At 39.3% G+C, this 22,009-nt stretch overlaps 1 protein-coding gene across 1 annotated transcript in view; it reads left to right on the top strand.

Annotated features, from left to right (window-relative positions):
* The window catches only part of syn2a (synapsin IIa), a 32,963-nt gene extending 17,676 nt beyond the window's left edge, over positions 1-15,287 (top strand). The window contains exons 5-13 of the mRNA XM_017698275.2: positions 479-568; positions 1,042-1,104; positions 1,381-1,523; positions 1,610-1,684; positions 2,546-2,648; positions 2,740-2,877; positions 3,877-3,928; positions 10,039-10,432; positions 11,209-15,287. Of these exons, the coding sequence (XP_017553764.2) occupies positions 479-568; positions 1,042-1,104; positions 1,381-1,523; positions 1,610-1,684; positions 2,546-2,648; positions 2,740-2,877; positions 3,877-3,928; positions 10,039-10,432; positions 11,209-11,341 (1,191 nt within the window). The 3' untranslated portion in view covers positions 11,342-15,287. The remainder of the gene's footprint in view (positions 1-478; positions 569-1,041; positions 1,105-1,380; positions 1,524-1,609; positions 1,685-2,545; positions 2,649-2,739; positions 2,878-3,876; positions 3,929-10,038; positions 10,433-11,208) is intronic.
* Positions 15,288-22,009: the final 6,722 nt, after the last annotated feature.

Here is a 22,009-nt window from a genome sequence, read left to right as displayed (position 1 = left end):
CAGACACCATTTATATTACTGAATTTCAAGTGCATCCATTGCTGACACAGACATTTAATTGCTCACACACAGCTTATACAGTATAATCTTCACAGAAAAACACTGTAGAAGCCACACATAAGCCTAAGGTCACCATACCCAATGCCAAACATCACCATGAGGGGTGTAAAGCCCCTCAGCATTGGGATGTGAAGCAGTGGAACTGTGTTCTCTGTACTGACAGATCTACATTTGGACATATGTGTAATGTACATGCTTATATTCTATACAGTTCCATGCCTTCATACAACATACTACATCCTCCTATCCTAGCACCTCACACCACTTTCTTTATAACTGGCATATTTATCATATCATATATTTAGAAAAGCCACTCTATGGCTTGTACTGTAAAAGACTGGTAATAATGTAATAAAGACATGGACAAATGCCTAGTGAAAGCTATAGCCTTATTTTCTGCTTCATTTGTTCTTTTAAGTTTGCTCAGCTGATCAGCACACACAGGAGACTTGGACAAGAGAAATTCCCACTGATTGAGCAAACGTTCTATCCAAACCACAAAGAGATGGTAAGAAATTAATGCTTAAAATCTATTGTTTAAAACATGTTTTAATCATGTTTCTAATTTGAAGTCTCCTTTAGTTTAAATTATCTTTGTATTTCATCATTTGTGAAGCACTTTGAATGATCGCAGTGTATGAAAGATGATGTATAAATAAACTTGCCTTGCCTTAAGCAGTTTTTTTGAAAATAAAGTATCCTACATTTTTGACTCGGCTTTATGGTTTCAAAGAAGCAACCCTTTAATTGTTTCCAAACATGCTTCTTAAGGAACCATCCACTGAAAGGTTCTTTTGGAAACCAACAGTGGTTTTACTATGGCATCAATCCAAAGTGCCCTTTACTTTTAAGACATATCACTCGCTTTCTGACATATGAGTGTCAAGGTAAAATGCAACACTGAACATAACTGCAGTTGAACAAAGGGCAGAACAATTAGCAGAAACTATAAATATCTCTGCTTCTTTCTGCATTGTCCAGGTAACCATGCCAACGTTCCCTGTTGTGGTGAAAATTGGACATGCTTACTCTGGTGTGGGGAAGGTAAGCTCGAAGTCAAACACAGTTCCTATGAAACGGATAAATGCACATGAACAATAAGGGGATGATTAAACCAATAATGTATTAAATAACTAATAATGTAATCAATTTTATATTTACTTAGGCTCAAAATGTAACTAAATGTATCTAATAAGCAGCCCGATCATGTAATAGCTGTTTCTAACTGAAACTATAATAAATAATTTCATTTTCCAGCAGTTATTGGTCATTTTTTTCCATTACAATGAGTAAACTGTTCTTTTTAATGCATTTTCTAAGGTGAAAGTCGACAATCACACAAAGTTCCAGGACATAGCGAGTGTGGTCGCTCTCACACAGACCTACACAACATCTGAGCCTTTCATCGATTCCAAGTATGACATCAGGATTCAGAAAATCGGCAATGATTACAAAGCTTACATGTAAGTGGCACTGCTACTGCCTAGAGATAGTGAATAAATACTGATAATGAGATTATTATAACATGTGTACTGTCTCCATCTCTTAGGAGAACTTCCATTTCAGGCAACTGGAAGTCCAATACAGGCACTGCCATGCTGGAACAAGTGGCAATGACAGATAGGTAACAAAGAAATTTGATTAAATTTAGAAGTAAATAATTCTACATTTTCATGAGTAAAATCTATTATGGCTACTTTCCAATTTTCTGGTAACACTTTATTTGAAGGCTACCTACACAGGAGCTTCATAACACAGTGAATAACATGTTTATAAAGGAAATAGTTCATGCCAGTAATCTCAAGATGACATAAGATGTTTTCTAAAGTAAACAGCACTGCATTGACATTAGAGGCCTTAAACTAAACTGATGGTTATATATTATTTATAACACTGGTATGAAGCATCATTCTCAAGTAACACAGTTTATAAGCCAGAGTTCTAATTAAGTGCACCATAAATGTTAATTTTTGATGTTCTTGAACTTAAATGATCATTTTTTTTGTTTTCCACAAAATATATACATATGCGATTCATGGCATATATACTCAAGTGTTGCTTTACAAGAATGCTACGCAATGCTTATACATATGTGATGAGGTCCCTATATAAGTAGTGTTCAAATAAAGTGTTACCCAATATTCTTTACAATATTCTTTACAGCCGTTTATGAACTCTCTATGAAAGGATTTTGTATGACACCTCCTACTGGGATTGGCTGAGGAACCCAAAATAGTTACTTTCATTATGAAGGCCTTGAATTTCTATCCCGCTAATTTCTTTTCTGTTCACTAAAGATTATATACAGGGTTACAATGAGCAGAGTGAAAAACATCAGAGCACAGACAAGAATCATTTCACATTTAAGAGGCTGATTTTAATTGGCATGATTGTTGTGAAAAACAGTAACACTGTTAATTTGCTGAACAGATTTTTAAAATATGTCTAAAGTCTATAAAACTACTGACAAACCTTTCTTTTGTAGGTATAAGCTTTGGGTGGATACCTGCAGTGAGCTGTTTGGAGGCCTTGATATTTGTGCAGTCAAGGCCATTCATGGCAAAGACGGGAAGGACTACATTACTGATGTAAGTTTAATACAGCAGGTGACCCACATTAGTGTGTATTTTATCATTAACTACTGGTTTGTGCTGAATTGTGCTGTTTGTCTTTGATCAGGTGGTGGGCTCTTCAATGCCCCTGGTGGGAGATCACCAGGCAGAGGACAGGCAGCTTATTGCTGATATGGTTATAGCCAACATGAACCAGGCTGTAGCACAGAACCCTAAAAGACCAACTACAATTCAGCCATCACAGGTACATGCACTGATACACTTCCATTCAAAACTTGTCACTTCATGCTGAGGTGAATAATTTATCATGTTAAGAATATTGTATATTTTCAACAAAGTTATTGATTACGTATTAGGACTCACTTGATAATAATAGTGATTCATTAATAACAGATGTACAGTGTAGATCAAAATATTGCAAACCACACACAAGGGGGTATTTTAGATTGCTAGACATTTCCTTTTTTCATACATCATTATCAAAGTATACAGTATATCAGTGGTATACTGTACTTATCTATTTATAGTAATTTCTTCAAGTTATCTGCCTCAAAATGTGATCACCAGTTTTGAATACGATTCATTTTGGATATTAATTTCATTTAGAATATTGTAAGATGTAGGTGACATCAACATTCAGCCACTCATGCATCAAATAATGGTGCAGATTTTGTGGATGCCTTCCCTGGCGTCTTGCTCATTGTTCTAGGTGGTCCCACAGATTTTCAACAGGGTTCGAATCTGGGGATTTTGTGAGCCTGTGGAATCACCATTTCCCACTAATGTAAAAGCGTTAAAGTGTTAAAGTGTATAAAATCATTTTTATGCTAGTGCTTTATAGGTTTAAACTAATTCCTAGAAAGCTGTACAAAATGAACAAATATGAATGTGTCCAGAAATGATCAACAGAACTGTAGATGATTACACACTGACTGAGAAAGCTGGCATTGAGAGTGAAGTTAATAATAAATAAAATAAATGCCCAGAATTTCTATGTTTTCCCCAAAACTTACAACGCTTTAAAACACCTTCTTGTGTGTAGCTTATATTATTTCAGTCTACACTGTATAATTTCTTATAAAATACAATAGCATCAATTATTAATAAGATAATATATTAAAGCTTTTGAACAGTCAATATCAGTGTCAATAGTGTCAATATCAGAATATTCTCCATATCAGTAAAAATCAGTAATGATGTGTGGGCGCTGTGTTATTGCTACTAGCATCTATGTTTCTTTTAGAGCGTCACTCAGAAGGAAGCCATGACGGACCCGAAGAAGCCCCCACCTCAAGGTTGTTTGCAGTACATTCTTGACTGTAATGGCGTTGCAGTAGGCCCAAAACCGGTCCAGGCAAACTGAGGCTTGAGAGAGAGGCCATAATGTCAGCGCTCTCCACACGCTGAGCACTGAAGGCAGACATTCAGACAGTGACATGAAATGAGGGCGGGGGGAGGGGAGGGGTGGGCCGATCTCTGTTCTCTCAGAGAATCAGAGAGAAAAGCCTGGACTGTGTTTTTCCCCTATGCAGTGTCAACGTGTACTTTAGCTGTGCGCTTGTGATGGTTGCTTGTGTTTCTCTGTAAAGCGGTTGTTTTCTTCAGGGCTGTTTTTACGTGGTGTTACGAGCAGAGTGTGCCTACAAAGTTCAGTGTTGCTTTTACCCCTCATGTACTGTACTTTCTCTCTCAGTCTTCTTTTTCTTAGTTATCCCTGTTCTGTCTCCATTTCAGTGTGTATTTATCAGTGGTGTTCAAACTGTGCTCTGGTCAGCAGTTTGACATTGTGCGTTCAGTATATATGTGCATATGGCCATTGTGGAGATTATATAAATCTAAATGTGTTGATATACGTACACACTTTTTTCCTTTTCTTTTCCTTTTTTTTAATTTAATTTTTTTTTCTTTTTTTTTTGCATGAACACTTCCAAGGCAGGTGATTGTGTAGAAAGGTGAGACAGACTCGTTGTGCTTTTTCTGGTCACCATTCTAATGATTCAGACACGTTAGTAGTGCTCATGGCGTCGTGAATGTGTAATAAATATTGTCAGCTTACAACCTAGTGAGAAAACGTTGTAGTGTAGTGTTAGTCTTTTGAGTAATGTAGAATTTTTAGAGCTTCATAGTGAACACATACATTACTTTCTTTTTTCAGTGGATTCAAGAAAATAATAACCTGAACCCTGAATTTTTATATCATTTTGCTAGAGATGTTTTTAACTGGTCAAGTAGTTGTTTTGAATATTATGGCGATGCATGTCATGGTAGGTGTAGACTATTTAGGGAAGTTACTGGGTAGGTTAATGGTGTTTATATTAAAGTTTCATTTTTCCCAACATGTCATGTTATTAGGTACACCCTTTGTATCTACACTCATTGTCCATTTTATCGTCTCCACTTACTATGTAGGTGTACTTTGTTGTTCTACAATTACAGACTGTAGTCCATCTGTTTCTCTGCACACTTTGTAAGCCCTTTTTTTCCCTGTTTTTCAATTGTTAAGAAATCCCAGGACCGCCATAGAACAGGTATCATGTGGCTGTTGCACTGGTACAAGTGGATCAGACCCAGCAATGTAAACCTTTTGGGCTAATTTCAGGTGCAGATCAGACACATTCTGATCAAGCACAGTTTATGGATCATGTGCATGATAAAAACTGAAATGACCTTCTCCTCATCATGTATATGCATTTAAGGAAGGTCTATAAGATAAGATAATCCTTTATTAGTCCCACAGCTGGGAAATTCACAAAATGTATAAAGTCTATAGGAGATATAGGAAGTGCATCTGATTACATTTAACATATTCTGCTCAATTTACTAAAGTTTGGGCACCTCACAGTGGCCTATTGTGCATTGATTTTCCAGGAGTAAATTTGCATTAGGGTTTCAGTCTTTCTCTAATGATGACAGCAGACACAGCAGCTAGATGTGGGAAACAAGCCGAAGGAATGTTTACCATCAGAATAACGAACTGTTTAAACTCCCGAGATCAGATGTACATGTGAAAAAGACGCAATGCAAAATAAGCTGTGATGCAGCCAAAATATCATTTCACATACCCACCCCCCGCCCAGTAGAATGTTTTTGTGGGCAAAAAAATATCTGTTCTCAAGCTTGTTGATGGCTCCATTTAATTGCAAGCATATTGTTTACGCCGTTTGCCTGATAAGCCTCAGTCTTAGTTTATCAAATGCCAAATTCGGGCACGTTATGGGCGCATACCGCCATCGCATTAAGTCACATTTTGTGCTGTGCCTGGACTCGTAGGTACATCTTTCCTTTAGTGTTCACTTTATTAGACACATCTACCTTATTGGCCCACCTTACAGATGTGAAAGTAGAGATAACAGCTCATCTGTTGCTGCACAGTTTGTGTTAGTCATCCTGTAGCCCCTCATGAATGGTCACTTTCTGGCCATAGGACGCTGTTAACTGAATATTTTGGGTGGTGGAATATTCTTTGTCCAGCAGTGACTGAGCTGGAAAGGATTTTCCACCTGGTGGTCTTGCAGAGGTCCTAGTGATGAACTAAAATGTGCCCCTATTTGGTAAGTGGAGCTGGTAAATGGACGGCTGTAGATAAAGTAAGTGTAATAGTCAGTGAGTGAGTGTATCTACACACACACACACACACACACACACACACACACACACACACACACACACACACATATATATATATATATATAAATATATATATAGTAAAGTATTTATGAACCAAAGGATTTATATCCCCCCTCCCTTAATTCTGGTTACTTATTTTGTATCACTTTCATTTAAGGCAGCTAGGATGTTTGGCTGTGAATGCACTAGAGTGGTTACTAAAGGTTGAATTCTTAATACTACATGAATAAAGTCTATCAAAAGGTATATATTATATATAAATAAAAGAAAAGGGTATACATTTGAAGGATCGCGCCTTTAATAAATGGTTAGATGTTACGTTCTAAGCCATATCAGCACAAGACAATGGTAGAAGTGAGACAGCACTGTATTTTTCTCCTCACGTTTGCCCTATTCTGGTCCATGTGTAAGTTTGTCACTGTGACAACAGTTTAAAGGGTGCAGATTTTTCTCACACTGCTGAAAGATGTCTTTGTGTTACTGCCATTCTTTGAATTGTTTGCCTTATTTACGCCAGTCGATGCTGAGTGCAATATGTACGTGTACTATTTTTGCCACAGAGCCACACAGAGAGGTATACTATTCATGATTGTAGTGCTGAAAATGTGTATATTCCTTGACTAGAATTTATGTACCCCCCGCATATTGATCTTTTAGTCAAGAGGGTAAGCATTCCAATGCATGTAGGGCGGAAAACTACTTGCTGTATAAAAAAGTATGTTGATGTTGATGTGTGTCTGTTAATGAATTCTGATGCCGTGAGGCTCTCTTTAGCAGGATATTAACATTTGTGTCCTTGGTTTCTACTAATGCAGTTGTCCTCATGTGTAGTACTCTTCTGTCAAAAGAAGCATGACACGATTCCCTTGAAAGTGTTGTACATTTGTATCCTAAACACAGTTGTTTGATAGACGTGTAAATGTACTGTACTTGTGCAAATCACGATATGTCCAAAACGCTGTGCGCTACTACTTGGATCTAGCTATACATACTGCATCATATGAGCTACAGACATGGCTGTACAAAAGAGCATAATATAGTAACACTGAGTTATAACTGTAGAATTTACCTGTAGAGTTTTAACGAGTCTGAATGGTTTCTATCTGAATGAGTTGAACTGCTGTCATTTGAATTCAGCTGAAGTGCTGCTCTGCCTGATCTCACATTCAGATTTATGAGCTGCAGTGTAAAAGGACATTCGGTTATAAAGCAGCTGTTGAGCAACAGAGTAAAACTCAGAGTAAGCTATCTGAACAAATGCTGAAAACATTGTTGGTGCATTTGTGACATCTTCCTTTCTCACAGGCAATAAAGCTTACATCGCAATATACACATCTGTTGTGTGCTGGCACGTCAGTTATTTCAATCCTGCATGACTGATAAACTTGACTCAGGACTCCATTAGAAAGGCTACTGCTGTGCACATTTCGTCGTGACCCCCTTAAATTCCTAAGCTTGTTACACCCTAAGGCTTCTAGCCATTCAGGGGGTTAGGACTGTATTCACAAGACATTTGGTGTCCATCAAAAAATGCACTGATACGCATCGCTGGTTTGTTGTGGGTGTGATTGTGGGCAAAGATTGATGAGAGTGAGAAACTCATTCAAACCTGAAAAACCTATAAGTGAGAACTGCTGGCTGTTGCTGCACTTTTTCAGAGAATGAACCAAAAATGATGTGTGTGAGTTTTAACCAAACCAGTTACTCTCCGACTGTATATTTACAGCTAAATGTGAGTTGATAGCAGCGATTGTTTTCCATTTTGCTCACGACCCTCTTGCATTTTGTTAAGCGTTTGTTATTGGCAAACACATGGATGGAAGTTCAGCTTATAATTTTTTACATTTGTGTGACTCTCTGTTGCATGAAAGTGCATTCTTTTGATTCATGGTCTTGTCTGGGGAAAAATAAATTAATAATAATAACTTCTTTATTTATCATTTTCAATAAAATAAAAAAATCAATAAAGTGCCATTTAAAGTGCTTTAAATATAAGATAATAAAATGGTAAAAACACTCATTTGGCTAAATAATTAGCTGATTATGTTAAAATAGGGGCGCTCATGATAGAATTTAACAAATCCATGTGATGTCTGGGGTTGCCCAGGAGAAACATGGAACCAAACTTTATCCTCAGACTAGCTCTGAGGATTTCAACTACATTTTGGAAAAAATTAATTCTTGTTACTTTTTTATTGAATTTATGCTTATTTGTATGTATTCTAATGATATATGTCACTTTATCAAGCAAAAACACACTCCCTGCTGAGATCAATGGTTTTAAATAATGTCTCTAAGTGCCTAAAATTTTGCACTGCACAGCAAAATTTTAGCATATGAAATAAGAATAAAAACAGAAAATTAAAAAAACAGTAAGAAAGCCTATAGTAAAATAATATTTCAAAAATAAGATAGAATGAAATAACACAAAGTAATTATAAATAAAACACAATAAATCTAAAATGAAGCAGCCAATACTAATGAAATGCCAGTCAAAATAAATATGTCTTCGGGTTCTTTTGTAAAACTGCTTATGGTAGGAAAATATCCAGAGTTGAACATTTGACAGATCATAATCTAATACAACCGTACATTAGCCAATAAGAAGTGTTCTGGGCCAGATCTTCAATCAGTCACTTACTGTTGACCTTTCAGCACTACATTGAGCATATGTTGTGACTATAATACACTTTCACACCCCACTGTCACTGGGGTGGTACCCCTTCTGTCACTGGCTTTTTATTTTACTGGTTTGTTTTAAAACGTTAGGTTATGGAATGATACAATTATGTACTTTTCACCTGGAAAAAAAATGATTTAAGGTACAAAATTCGCTGTTGTACATTTGAGGCTACATTTACATTGTTTGTACTTTGATGAAGGAGAAAGGTACCCGCACAGTAGCTTTATTTCTAACTGTATAGTAACTTGTACCAATAACTATTTTCATGAATAGTGTCAGTGTGCTTCACTGTGGACAGCACAGATTGAATCTTAGTAAGGCAGGAATAAGAAATAAGCAGCTGCCATTTAATTAAATTCACACTATGTGCTAAGATAAGCTATGCTGGAGATTTTTTCCGCGGAATATGTGGCCTGTACTAACTCACAAATTGGTGGGGTATCGCCCCAGTAGTTTGAAAAGTGGCGAGTCAAATGCCTGCTCACCATTTTTGTTGTGATGCTGTGAAACCCACATACGTTTTTTGTTTCCTTTTGTTTTTGCTTACGAACATTCATGTTTGAATGAGTTTCCCATTTACACCAGAAGGAAAAAATGATGATCTCTGGCCACAGAGGTGCCTAAAATTAACCAGCAATGCATATGAATGTGTTTTTGATGGAAGCTCTCCCTCATCATGCACATCTTTGTAATAAGGAAGCTGAGCACTAGCACTGGGGACACATATGAGGCCATTTACATATAGATTAACACAGACTGAGATATCTAATCCCTCTGTGAGGAAACCTGTGTGCTGAAGTTGAAAAGCATGCCACCTCCACGTTGCCCCGCTTCTGTTGCATGAATAGCAATGTCCTGCAGTATTGTAAAAAAGTATTCACTTTTTTCATCGCTCTTATTGCATTAGTGTTTGCTATAGATTTAACCCCTTATTGTTCTGGCTTTGAATGTCTACTGTGTCCTGCAATAGCAATGATGCCCTGACAGGGAATATCAAATGCTAAATGAGAGGGTTTTGAAATTCCACACTGAAACGTCCCAAAAGATGTATTAATGCATGTATTAATACCACAGTGTTTCTCATACAAAATTTAGGGGGCCGCTTGGAACCCCAAGGATCAGTATCTTCATATGATCGGCCTTCTACTGGGGCAGCTAGCAATCCCCAAATCAGAGGCCCAACTGCTCTCACCACAGAACCTCCTCACATTTTAAAAGAAGACAGATGTGGCCCACCAGAGCCGACGTCACAAATTCAGCCTGCCAAGCCTCTGCCTCCAAAGCGGCGGAATTCAAAAAACCGTGCACAGGCCAGGCCTCCCGATCCCTCAGCGACCACAGGCCAGCCTCTGACCATGCGCCAGAGTCCAGTGGAGCTCCAGTCTCCTCCAACATCAAGCCAACCACAGGCTTTTGATTCCAGCCAACCTGCTTCTAAAGAACCACAACCACCAGTGGAGAAGGAGGAGCAGGCCCACCCACCACTTAAGTAAGCTGTTTCCCAGTTTGACTGTATCTACTCATTTATAGTGTATACGCCATGAGCAAAGGTTTCAGGTAAAGAGGGATGGAACTGTCAAAAAAGCATTAACATGACTAAGGCCACACTTAAAATGTATTTTCATTGCTTTTTTAAAAATAAAAAGGTTTGATTTACTATGTGAACATTGTTAAAGCTTCAGAACTATTCGCTCTCCAGTCTGTACAATCCTTATTTGGAATCTAATCTGTGAAAACAGACCATTTTGAATTAATCATAGTTGTGATGTCGCAAACTTGAACATCTTTACATATGACTTACCATTCAGCCTGCACCACTTAACCCCACCCATGCTTTGAGTGACATGAAGTGTTGTCCCTGCAGACAGCAGGATTATTGAAGGGGAACATGTGGGAAAATGATTAAATGCTGTACCGTTAATGGCTGTTGGGAAGCAAATTTATCGAGCCGCACATCTGAAATGAATGGTTGAAGTTTACATTTTACCGGCACTTCTGAGGTTTAACAGTTTGTATCTTACATTTCAGATCAGATTGCTTTGTGAATGAACCGCAATGCAGGGCAACCAATCAGAGCAGAGATTACTGACATACAGCCAGTCTTAAAGGCATAATAACAAAAACAACCTGGTTAATTCTAAAGGATGAATAGAGGTTGTGAAATTATCAGTTAAAAATGAAACATGACTGAAACACTAACCTACTCAAATGTTACAAGAATACACCTCCTTTAAAGTTGTTTTTTTCCTCTTCTTCTTTTCTCAGCAAGTCTCAGTCCCAGTCCAGCACGTTTGGCCTGAGAGACAAGTACTTCTTCCGCGTGGCTGGTGAGGATGTGGTCAGAGCTGAGGCCATCCGAAGCCTGCGAGAGTCCTTCACCAGTCTCTTCTCTGACTGAGAGAAGAGCACTTGAACAGCTCAGCACTAAATTGACCTGTCGTCCCACACTGTCGGAGTTATATCTGTACCTTTCCATACAGCGTATAGTGTCCAAGCTTGAAGGCATAGTTTAGTGAAAGTAAAATTTCCACAGTTTTAATCCTAAAGCCAAAATGAGATGGCCAGCTAAAGCATATTCAGTGTGTAAAGTTTGCTTTTTTAGTTCTGCACAGGAGCTACGAGGCTAAAGCAGTTAAAAAAAAATGGAAGGTTCTACCACACCAATTAGCATGGTGCTAACTGCATGCAGTCAGTAATCTCAAATCGATTCACTTAAGTCAGAGGTTCTTAACCTTTTTTGAGGGTAAAAATATTTCACAACCATACCTGTGCCAACCTACCCTGCCTCTAGTCCCCCACTCCACACATCCAATAAAGAAACTACAGATGAATAATCAAACAGTAAATCTTCTCACTGACTAGGCCTGCATTCTTTAGCTAGCACTTCACCACCAACCACCACAAACCTGTCACTGCAAAAAATGCTTCAGCAATCAATCAAGCCTCAGTAACGAGCCCACCCAAAAGAAATTCATAGTCAACATTAGCCTGTCTTCTGTGGCCTGTAGGTGGTGCCATTAAGCCCAGCTTGTATGCACTTGTCAAAATTATGGTGGACCACATCATGACCCCTAGGGGAGTGCCGACCCCCAAGTTAAGAAACTCTGTCATTCTGGCTTAAGTGGTTTCCCTGCTAGACGCATTATTTAGAAAATATTTAAATATATAATATACAATATACAGAGATAACAGGGTGCTATGATCTGTAGGAATAGCTGCTGTCACTCTGCAAGGCAAGTGTAGAGACTGCAACGTTAGTCAGAAACCACTGAAGTTGTGACAGGATTTTGACAAGTATCTAATAGAGTGGACAGTGGACACCATGTTTAAAAACTCCAGCAGCGTTGCTATAATATGTCTGATCTACTCGTACCAGCACAACAAGCACACCACCCAAATAAAACCTGCTTTGCGGTGGTCCTGTGGGGGTCCTGACCATTGAAGAATAGGGTAAAAGTGGGCTAACAAAGCTTGCAGAGAAAATATGTTACTGTACAACTACAAAGTGGTTCTATATGGAAAGTAGACCTGATGAAATGGACAATGATTGTGGAAACAAAGAGGTGGTGATTTTAAGGAACCCTGCAGATATAAATGAGTTTGAATGAATGAAAGAGACAGGAACGCTACTAACATCTCTTTATATTCTTTGCTTTTATATATCTCTTGACTATTTAGAAACAATTATATCAGTTGTAGATATAGATTGTTGTTTACAATAATGTCAATTAAAAGGTCACTACGGGTCAGTTTCCGAGACAAGGATCAAGCCCAGATTTTGAATGGAGATGTTCTATTGAAAGGAGACCATAGTGTTTTTCATAATGGAATTTACATTCTACGTTAGCCCTAAAGCTCCAGTGCAAAACTAAAGAAACAAACTACAGGCCGCACACATCTTGACTGACTGATTACACTTGCGGTAAGAGGAGTTGTGCAAATTGCATTTCTTTTGCCAAACTATTCCTTTAATCCTACTTCTGCTTTTATTTTCTTCTGTGTCGTGTCGTTGTCGCATGTTTAATGCATGAGTGAGTTTTTTTGATTTTGCCATCCGAGTGAGAAGAATACAATGCCATATATTTGCATGTAAAACAGATCAAGTAACATAAAAAAGCCATTTTTAAGTCAGGCGAACAAACCGTCTTAAATGGTTTTGGTTTCTGTCCTGTGGTCGAATGTCAAAGTGATTGTAGGTATAAGTGTGTAGGTGTATACAGGTGTGTGTGACCTCCTTCTCGTATTAGTTTTGATCCCAGGTATAGAAACTGCTCAGAATGCAAATTCATTGTCAGTCAGTAAAGTGCTGTGATGTATGACCTTATATATGAACTTCATTCATTTTGTCCTTTTGACACTAAAGGCCTTCAAGAAAAAAAGTCTGGTCTAACATTTAAATGGTCCGCTTTTTTTCTTTTTTAATGCAAGGTTTGTATGTGGTATGTAATTAATGTTAGGAAATCTACCATTCACTCCCAAGTCCACATATGAAAACCATGCTTCAAAAACAGCCTATTTTGAATTCAGTGTTTTTGTGATGTCACAAGATACACTGTATTTGCATGTTATCCACCAATTTTGTGCACAGTAGTTCAGTGCCACTTATTCAAGTTGAAGTTGTAAGGAATGTTTCAGTCTGGACTGCTTTCTGAATGAGACACAATACAAAACAGCCAATCAGAAATGAGCTCATTTACATATATCCATCTTAAAGGCACAGTAACAAAATCTGGGCTAAAAAAACACGATACATAAGATAATGGAAATGAGAATTAGTAAATACGTTTTTAGGAGATTACACCACCCTAAAGTTACAAGTGAACATCCGGGGAAAATAAAATGCCATAATAATGTTGAATATGCCAATTTATGATGTGCTTGGATTAAGGAATGGTCATGTTTTTTAGACTGGGACACAGAAACACATGAGTAGGACTTGAATACCAAGAGCAGGTAAGCAGACCCGTTTATCTACAACACATCAGTGATTACAGAAGAACATGCTGAAGACCATATGGTAGTCTTACATATTCACATTCACAGCGGTGCGAGAAATAAAAAACAACTCCCATATAAAGCTCGTTCTTTCTTTAGGAAAATATAGCTAAGCAAAAATACTCCATTATGAAAAGACCTGGGTAAGATTAAAATAGTGCTTAACATAAAAAAATAGCTTTTTGCTGAACAGCAGCAACACAGCTTACAGATTTTAAAGGTCCAGCACAACCATTTCATATCCAGAAATCTCAGCAGATAATAACACAATCAATTAGTGTTTTTCCCAAAGATCTCTCCAACCCACCTTTATTACTTTCAAGGAAAGGCTCTGAGAAAAATCAAATGTACAGTTGAATGTAAATCTTTGAGCCCCCACATGTATGACATAACGTTAAATTACATATTTTGTTGATATGTAAAAAGTTAACACTCTAATCCTCTACAGAGAACACACTTTCTGCACAATGAGTTCATTATATAATTGTACAATTACTGTTGATTTGACTCTCAACCTGCTCGTCTGGGTCTTTATTAAGGTCGTGACTTACTGTAAACCATAAAAACGAACAAAGCAGAGGAAACAAACAGCAGATTGAGCAATGTTTTGTGGACGTGGTAATGGAAAAGATTTGGGTGACTATTGACTTTAGTGTTAGCACACAAAACAAGGCGAAAAACATGCACGTTGTCTTTGCTTCTATACACTTTCGTTACTCTCAGAGGACAAATACGTTTAATTGACTAGTTACTAGTACATACCATTTGTGTGGCCACCTATAGTTCTCTACGCAAAAATGACCAGCCCATCCTGACTTAAGTTTAAAAGCGCCACATTAATTGTATCACGTAGATTAGAAGGTAGAACAAACTGTAAGTAGCAGCTTGAAGCAGTGTAGGTATAAAAAAAGATTTTTTTTTTAAAGCAAAAATTGCATTTAACATGCACAAATACACAAAACATAATTTAAAATCACACTCTAGAAGATCTTTGGTGTTGGGGTATGTTAAATATTTTTGCACAGCTCACCTTAAAGCCAGGGCAAAATCCAGTTGCTGTTCTAATCTGAAACAAAGCTTTTGCTCAGTCGTGACAAACTAGGCAGATGAGAGGTGTTTGTACAGTAAATCTTGCGGTTACAGTCATCCATCGCCAAGGCTAATATGCATTAACTGGATTAGCCACTTCATGTAAACAAGCAGTTCCCAGAAATGCATTAATCAGAGCACTCAAATTAAGTCGTCTGCCATATAGATGAGAAATGTGTACTGGATGTGCTTGAGACTAACCTGTGCCATGCTGTGTTTGTTATATTTGTCCATGACTGTTAATAAATTTAAGAAATGATGAACAGCCTGCAGTGGAGTTCTACTTGTGAGTTAAGTGTATCTGTGTCTTTGCACAGCATGCAGTGAGGATGATGAGGATGAACTGAAAAACAGCCTCGGATTAAATCAGACGCCTACTGTTATCATCATTTGAGCCTCTACAGTAAACACATGCAGAGCGTGTTTGAGAGTGACGAGAGACCGGCAGAACATAGCGCTAGAACCAGCACATGCTCCCTGCGCTGGAACCTTGCATTCTTGCATTGGAAGTGAGTAACTTAACCATCTAGTTAACTGGCCAATTATGGACACAGGCAAGCACAGCTAACTCTATGCTGAACTAGTAGCCTGTGGAAATGCTTTAGGTATCAGGGCCGGCACATGTTAATCAACTGCCTCGGCTAGAATTAGAAGTAGCTCCCTTACCGCAGCCCCAAGGCATTTTATTAGCTTTTTTGACCAGATACCCTTTTCTGTCGGCTACTCAATACTGTCCAATTCACACAGAGCCAACCGCCACCCTGCTGACAAAACAGCACAGACCATCACGAATTCCATGCTGGTCTAAGCTGGTTTATTGCCGGTCTGGTTCTGGTTTAGTCACCCAGCACGAACATGTCAGCATCCAAAACACAACCGTAGCATGTCATGCAGCATGTCATGCGCCGCTCCGGGCTCAAGGAGCACGCTGGAGGAAGGATTCGGGGTTGCAGCAGCCATATTGCATTATTCACATACCAAATACAAGACAAACAAAAAACAACGCAGCGCACTTCTCAGTCCTTTTATTCACTGGAGCTTTTCAGCTCTTCACTCAGTCTCGTCTTTTTCTGCTGCTGCTGCTGCTCGTCTCTCTCTCTCTCTCTCTCTCTGTCTCTCTCTCTCTCTCTGTCTCTCTCTCTCTCTCTCTCTCTCTGTGTCTCTCTCTCTCTCTGTCTGTCTCTCTGTCTCTCTCTCTCTCTCTCATCGAACGTGAGGTGTAGTGAAGGGAGGGTTTCTGTTGAGTTCTGTCAAAAGTAAAGTATGTAAAAGTAAAGTAAGAAAACCAAGAAGAACCTCTAAAATAGTAGTTTTACAGGTGAGAGCAAAAACGTTCTTTACTTGTAATATGTGCTCATGTCAAGAGATTTGATTTCAAGCAGTTTTGGAGCATTTTTATTAGCCTCATCATCATCATGCAATTTTGAGACAATGTAAACGTCAACTGCTGTGTTCATATGATGTGGAAGAAATGGAGATACTTTCTTCTTTTAGGTTTTTTTTTTGTTTTTTTTTTCAACATGGATGTGCTGGTTTTAGACCAGCCATCCTGGCCTATGCTGTTTTTTTCTTGCAACGGCAAAACAAGCACACACCACCAAACTCAATACTAACATCACCATCTAACCTACTTAGCCGAGTAAATAAAAAATAATTCCAGAAATGGACTTATCTACGGAGCCCCTAACAGGCCGTGGTTAAAAAAAAAAAGTTAATCTTATTGCATTCCCTCGCAAAATATGTGCTTATCAGACAGCAAGCAAACGTAGGACCAGAGGTGCCCAATGACATTGCTTATATTAAAGCTTTGTTTTTAGCATGGCTGACGTTAAAAGCTGTTTTTCCAGCTTCGCCAGTCTATGCTGAGTTTATTCAGCACTGTATGAGCACACTCGATCTCAGTTACAGTTACACTAATAACATAATCATGTTTGATTTTGAGAAGCGACACTATGTCTTTATATTTCAATCCAAGATCAACAATTCAATGAGCTGCTCCATCTATGAGCTTAAGCAAAGCACAGCCTTTGCCAGCGATTGCAAACTGTTTGCACCGTAGTACAAAACATTTGCGAGGGAAAGAAATATCATTGACATCGTCCCCATAGGGTGTCTGTACTTCTTCCATACTTCTGGCTTAATCCATTGCTATTTTCAGATAGTCTGTTCAGATGATCTTGTTTCACTGACTGCAAATTGTTTTTCATGTGTTTCAAATATTTTTCCCAGCAAAAAAAAAAAAGTCTTGTGGCACATCCAGTGGCACACTAATCAAAATGTATTGATTCTTATATTGTTGTTGTGATATTTAACATTCTATGTTTATATCATGCACCCCTACTTCAGAATCTAAATTGAGGTGCAACAGTAACCCAAACTGGCCATTGTTTACTCAAAATGTGCAAAAACCTCAACAGTAAAATACAGACACTTGTAGTAGACTTTGAAATATTACATGAATACTTATAATATTCAAAATTTCAATGCACCCAGGTGCTCTGTCTTTTAATCTTAGCTATCTGCTTGAACTAGACACATGGCAAGTTCATTTGGACTTGGGCTCAATTTCTGAGCTGCTGAGCTGACGTTAAGTGTCTATATTGGTTGAACTGCAGTTAGTATGTTTGACGACTGGTGTGGAATTGTGCAGAATTGTGTAGAACTGTGGTGCAATTGCTGTCCCATAGACTGTTGTTAGTGTAGGAGAGTCGGAGTGCACATAACATTTAGGGGTGAGTGGAAAAATCGATTCAGATGTGGACAATTCTGAATCGATTTACAATGGTCAAAAATCGATTTTCTACATTTTAATTAATAACGTAATGTTGACGAAACGCAAAAGGCAGAACTTGGAAATGCGGAAGTGCAGTGCCCAGACAGTCTGTGGTGGCACACAACAAAAACATGAATGGATGAGAGAGAAATCTAACTGTAACTTTTTGCATTAGAAGCTACACTCACCGGCCACTTCATTAGGTACACCTGTTCAATTGCTTGCCGAGCATCAGAATGGGGAAGAAAGGGGATTTAAGGGTTTGAACGTGGCATGGTTGATGTTGCCAGACGGGCTGCCAGACGGGCTGCCAGACGGGCTGCCAGACGGGCTGGTATGAGTATTTCAGAAACTGCTGATCTACTGGGATTTTCATGCACAACCATCTCTAGGGTTTACAGAGAATGATCTGAAAAAGAGAAAATATCCAGTGGGCGGCAGTTGTGTGGACAAAAATGCCTTGTTGATGTGAGAGGTCAGAGGAGAATGAGCAGACTGGTTCGAGATGATAGGAAGGCAACAGTAACTCAAATAACCAACCAATATCTCTGAGGAATGTTTCCAACACCTTGTTGAAAGTATGCCATGAAGAATTAAGGCAGTTCTGAAGGCGAAAGGGGGTCCAACCTTTTACTCACATAAATAAAGTGGCCGGTGAGTGTATAGCAGGAGTGGGAAACCCAAATGTTAAGAAGAGCCATTTTATCCTTTCTGCAAACATCAAACCACCTTGGGAGCCACAACATTTTATGTCCATTTATCATCATGGCTGTAAGTATGTCTCAGTACATGATTTTATTTTGAGTTTGGAAACATATTCATGGAAAACACTGAGGAAGGGGTGAAAGAAATGGAAAGAGAAGCTAATAAGAGGAGAAGGCAGAGAGAGAGACTGTTATCAAATGTGCCAAACTATTTTGAAGTGCTAGATGAGAGTTCTAAATAAGTGAACTTGTGTATTGTGATGGATACCAATGGTTACCTAGAGGTGGAACATGTACTCCTCAGTCCTGGGCATTCTGTGTGCTCAGTGACTGCAGAGACTGAGTACATTATGGTCATCAGATGAGAAAGAAAGCCTCTTGGCATCTGAAATAGAGTGAATGATGAAAAAGATGTGAGCAATACCAGGTAGTTACATGCTCTACTTTATGGATCAGCACTCTTACAGTATTAATCTACAATTGGTGTTCAATCAGGCTTTCACATCTTATTGAAAACAATATAGATGCAGGTGACTGATCCTACATCAGCACTCTGAGATACTCTATACTGTTCAAGGCCAAGCTTGAGCACATGACATACACTCTATAGCAAAAAACTATTTCTTACTGAAAGGATTGGAGGCCTCGCTCCTCTCAGGACTTCAAGCAACATCAACTAATAGATATATAGACATCTATAAAGTTGAACTGCTGGATCTGAAAGAAAACATTATTGTCACAGCACATATTACTGTGACATCAGCTGTACAAATCACAAAAGTGTTACCGATCTGACGAAAGCACAGCTTGAGACATGTAATGACAATATTGTGAGTTGCTCAGAATGATCTATAGAATGAAACGGAAAGGAGTGTGAGGAAGGTAAGGACAACACACACATTACTACTAAAAGACAGTGAGCCTAAAATGTGAAAAATGATGTGGTGCACTTATGGTAAAAGCCTGTTGTAAAGCAGAAAGTCAAAGAGGAAATGTGTAAATCCTCTCATTCGTTAAGTGGATACTCTGAAACCACAATATATATGACATGTTAACATTTACCATATAACTTTCAATGAAAATAAATGGAAACCACAAGACTCCATTTAAAGGGTAAAAGCTGTCACAATACTTGGTACAAAGCAGATACCTGGTGAGCACCACCAGAGCTTTAATGAGGCTAAGGACCATGCAGAATAAGTGGTTGATCCCAGAGTGGAGATGTAGGCTGGTGCTGAGGAGCAGAAGTGGATCAATCCCATGATGGAGAAGAGGGTGGATCCCAGGGTTTAGAAGTGGACTGGGGCTGAGAAGCAGAAGTGGACCCATCCCAGGATGGATAAGTGGGTGGATCCCAGGATGGAGAAGTGGACTAGGGCTGGGGAACAGAATTGGGCCCATCCCAGAATGGAGAAGTGGGAGGAGACCAAGGTGGAGAAGTAGGATGGGGCTGAGGAGCAGAAGTGGATTAATCCCAAGATGGTGAAGTGGGTGGTGTCCAGGGTTCTAAAGCAGGCAGTGGCTGAGGAACAGAAGTGGACCCATCCCAGGATGAAAAAGTGGATGGAGTCCAGGGTTCTAAAGCAGGCGGTGACTGAGGAACAGAAGTGGACCCATCCCAGGATGAAGAAGTGGATGGTGGTCCAGAGTAAAGAACTGGACTGAGGCAGAGAATCAGAACTAGACTCATCCAAGGAAGGGGAAGGGATTAGAAACCATGGTAAAGACCAGGATGAAGAAGTGGCCAGAGTCCACTGAGGTGGTGAAGTGGGCAGAGCTGGTGGTAAAGTGGACATGTCTGAGTGAGGAGAACTTGGTGTGGCCTGAGGTGGAGTCATAGATGGAGCCCACAGGGAAGTGATTTCTGCACAGGGTGAAGGGCTATGTATAACCTCACCATTCTTCTTAATGACCACCTACAATAGAGGGCACAATATACATTTTAGTAGTCAGTCAGCACATATACAGATAAAAATACATGTATGAATGTACATCCTTGTGTACAGCACTCGGTTCCACCAAACCAAACTCATTGTGGAGGCTGTGCACTGGGTGTGAAACAGAAATTTCGGGCCATTTGAATGGCGGAGTATCTAATTAGAGGCTTTCAGAGTTACAATTACAACAGTAAAGAAAAACAGTCCCTGATAACAGCTGTGAGTTCAGCTAAGGGCTAATGAACAACTTCCTGCAGGATTAACACTAGAATAACTAACTAGTTAGCTTAGCAGAACATAAACAGAAACAAAGATAGACTTTGACAAAATATACTTGGTTCATTCGTGCAGCCTACATTGCCAAAGACAAAGGTTGTGTTACAAGTCTTGCCCAAGGACTCTTATTGGTATAGTCTATCGTGCTTGCCTGAGCAGGGGATTGAACTCAGAAGGCAGAGGTGTTCGGTACTCGACTGAAAAAACTTTCACATATACTACACTATATTGACAAAAGTATTTACTCACCAATCCAAATCATTGAATTCTGGTGTTCCAACACTTCCATGGCCACAAGTGCAGACCGCTTCTACAAACATTTGTGAAAGAATGGGTCGCTTTCAGGAGCTCAGTGAATTCCAGCATGGTACCATGATAGGACGCCATGTGTGCAACAAGTCCAGTTGTGAAATTCCCTCACTACTAAATATTTCACAGTCAACTGTCAGTGGTATTATAATAAAGTGAAAGCGATTGGGAACGACTAAAATGACAGAGCAAGGTCAGCGCATGCTGAAGTGCATAGTGCACAGAGGTTGACAAATTTCTGCAGAGTCAATCATTACAGACCTCTAAACAGATTAGCTCAAGAAGTGTGTAGATAGCTTCGTGGATTGAGCTTCCAAGGCTGAGCAGATGCATCCAAGCCTTACATCACTAAGTGCAATGCAAATCGCCAAATGCAGTGGTGTAAAGCGCCGACGCTGGACTCTAGAGGAGTGGAGACGTGTTCTCTGCAGTGAGAAATCACGCTTCTCCATCTGGCAATCCGATGGATGACTCTGGGTTTGGCAGTTGCCAGGAGAACGGTACTTGTCTGACTGCACTGGGTCGAGTGTAGTGTGATGGAGGAGGGATTATGGTGTTGGGTTGTTTTTCAGGAGTTGGCCTTGGCCCCTTAGTTCCAGTGAAAGGAACTCGTAATGCTTCAGCAGTCCAAGAAATTTTGGACAATTTTGTGCTCCCAACTTTGTGGGAACAGTTCAGGGATGGCCCCTTCCTGTTCCAACATGACTGTGCACCAGTGCATGAAGCAAAGTCCATAAAGACACGCATGAGCGAGTTTGGTGTGGAAGAACTTGACTGGCCTGCACAGAGTCCTGATAGAGCACCTTTGAAATGAGACTGCGAGCCAGGCTTTCTCGTCCAACATCAGTGTCTGACCTCACAAATGCACTTCTGGAAGAATGGTCAAATATTCCCATAAACACACTCCTAAACCTTGTGGAAAGCCTTCCCAGAATAGTTGATGCTGTTATAGCTGCAAAAAGTGGGCAGATCCTCAGATCGTC

Source organism: Pygocentrus nattereri, chromosome 9, assembly GCF_015220715.1.
Source record: "Pygocentrus nattereri isolate fPygNat1 chromosome 9, fPygNat1.pri, whole genome shotgun sequence".
In the NCBI taxonomy this organism is placed as follows: domain Eukaryota; kingdom Metazoa; phylum Chordata; class Actinopteri; order Characiformes; family Serrasalmidae; genus Pygocentrus; species Pygocentrus nattereri.
The sequence above is the reverse complement of the archived record's forward strand: the minus strand, read 5'-3'. Positions and strand labels throughout refer to the sequence as shown.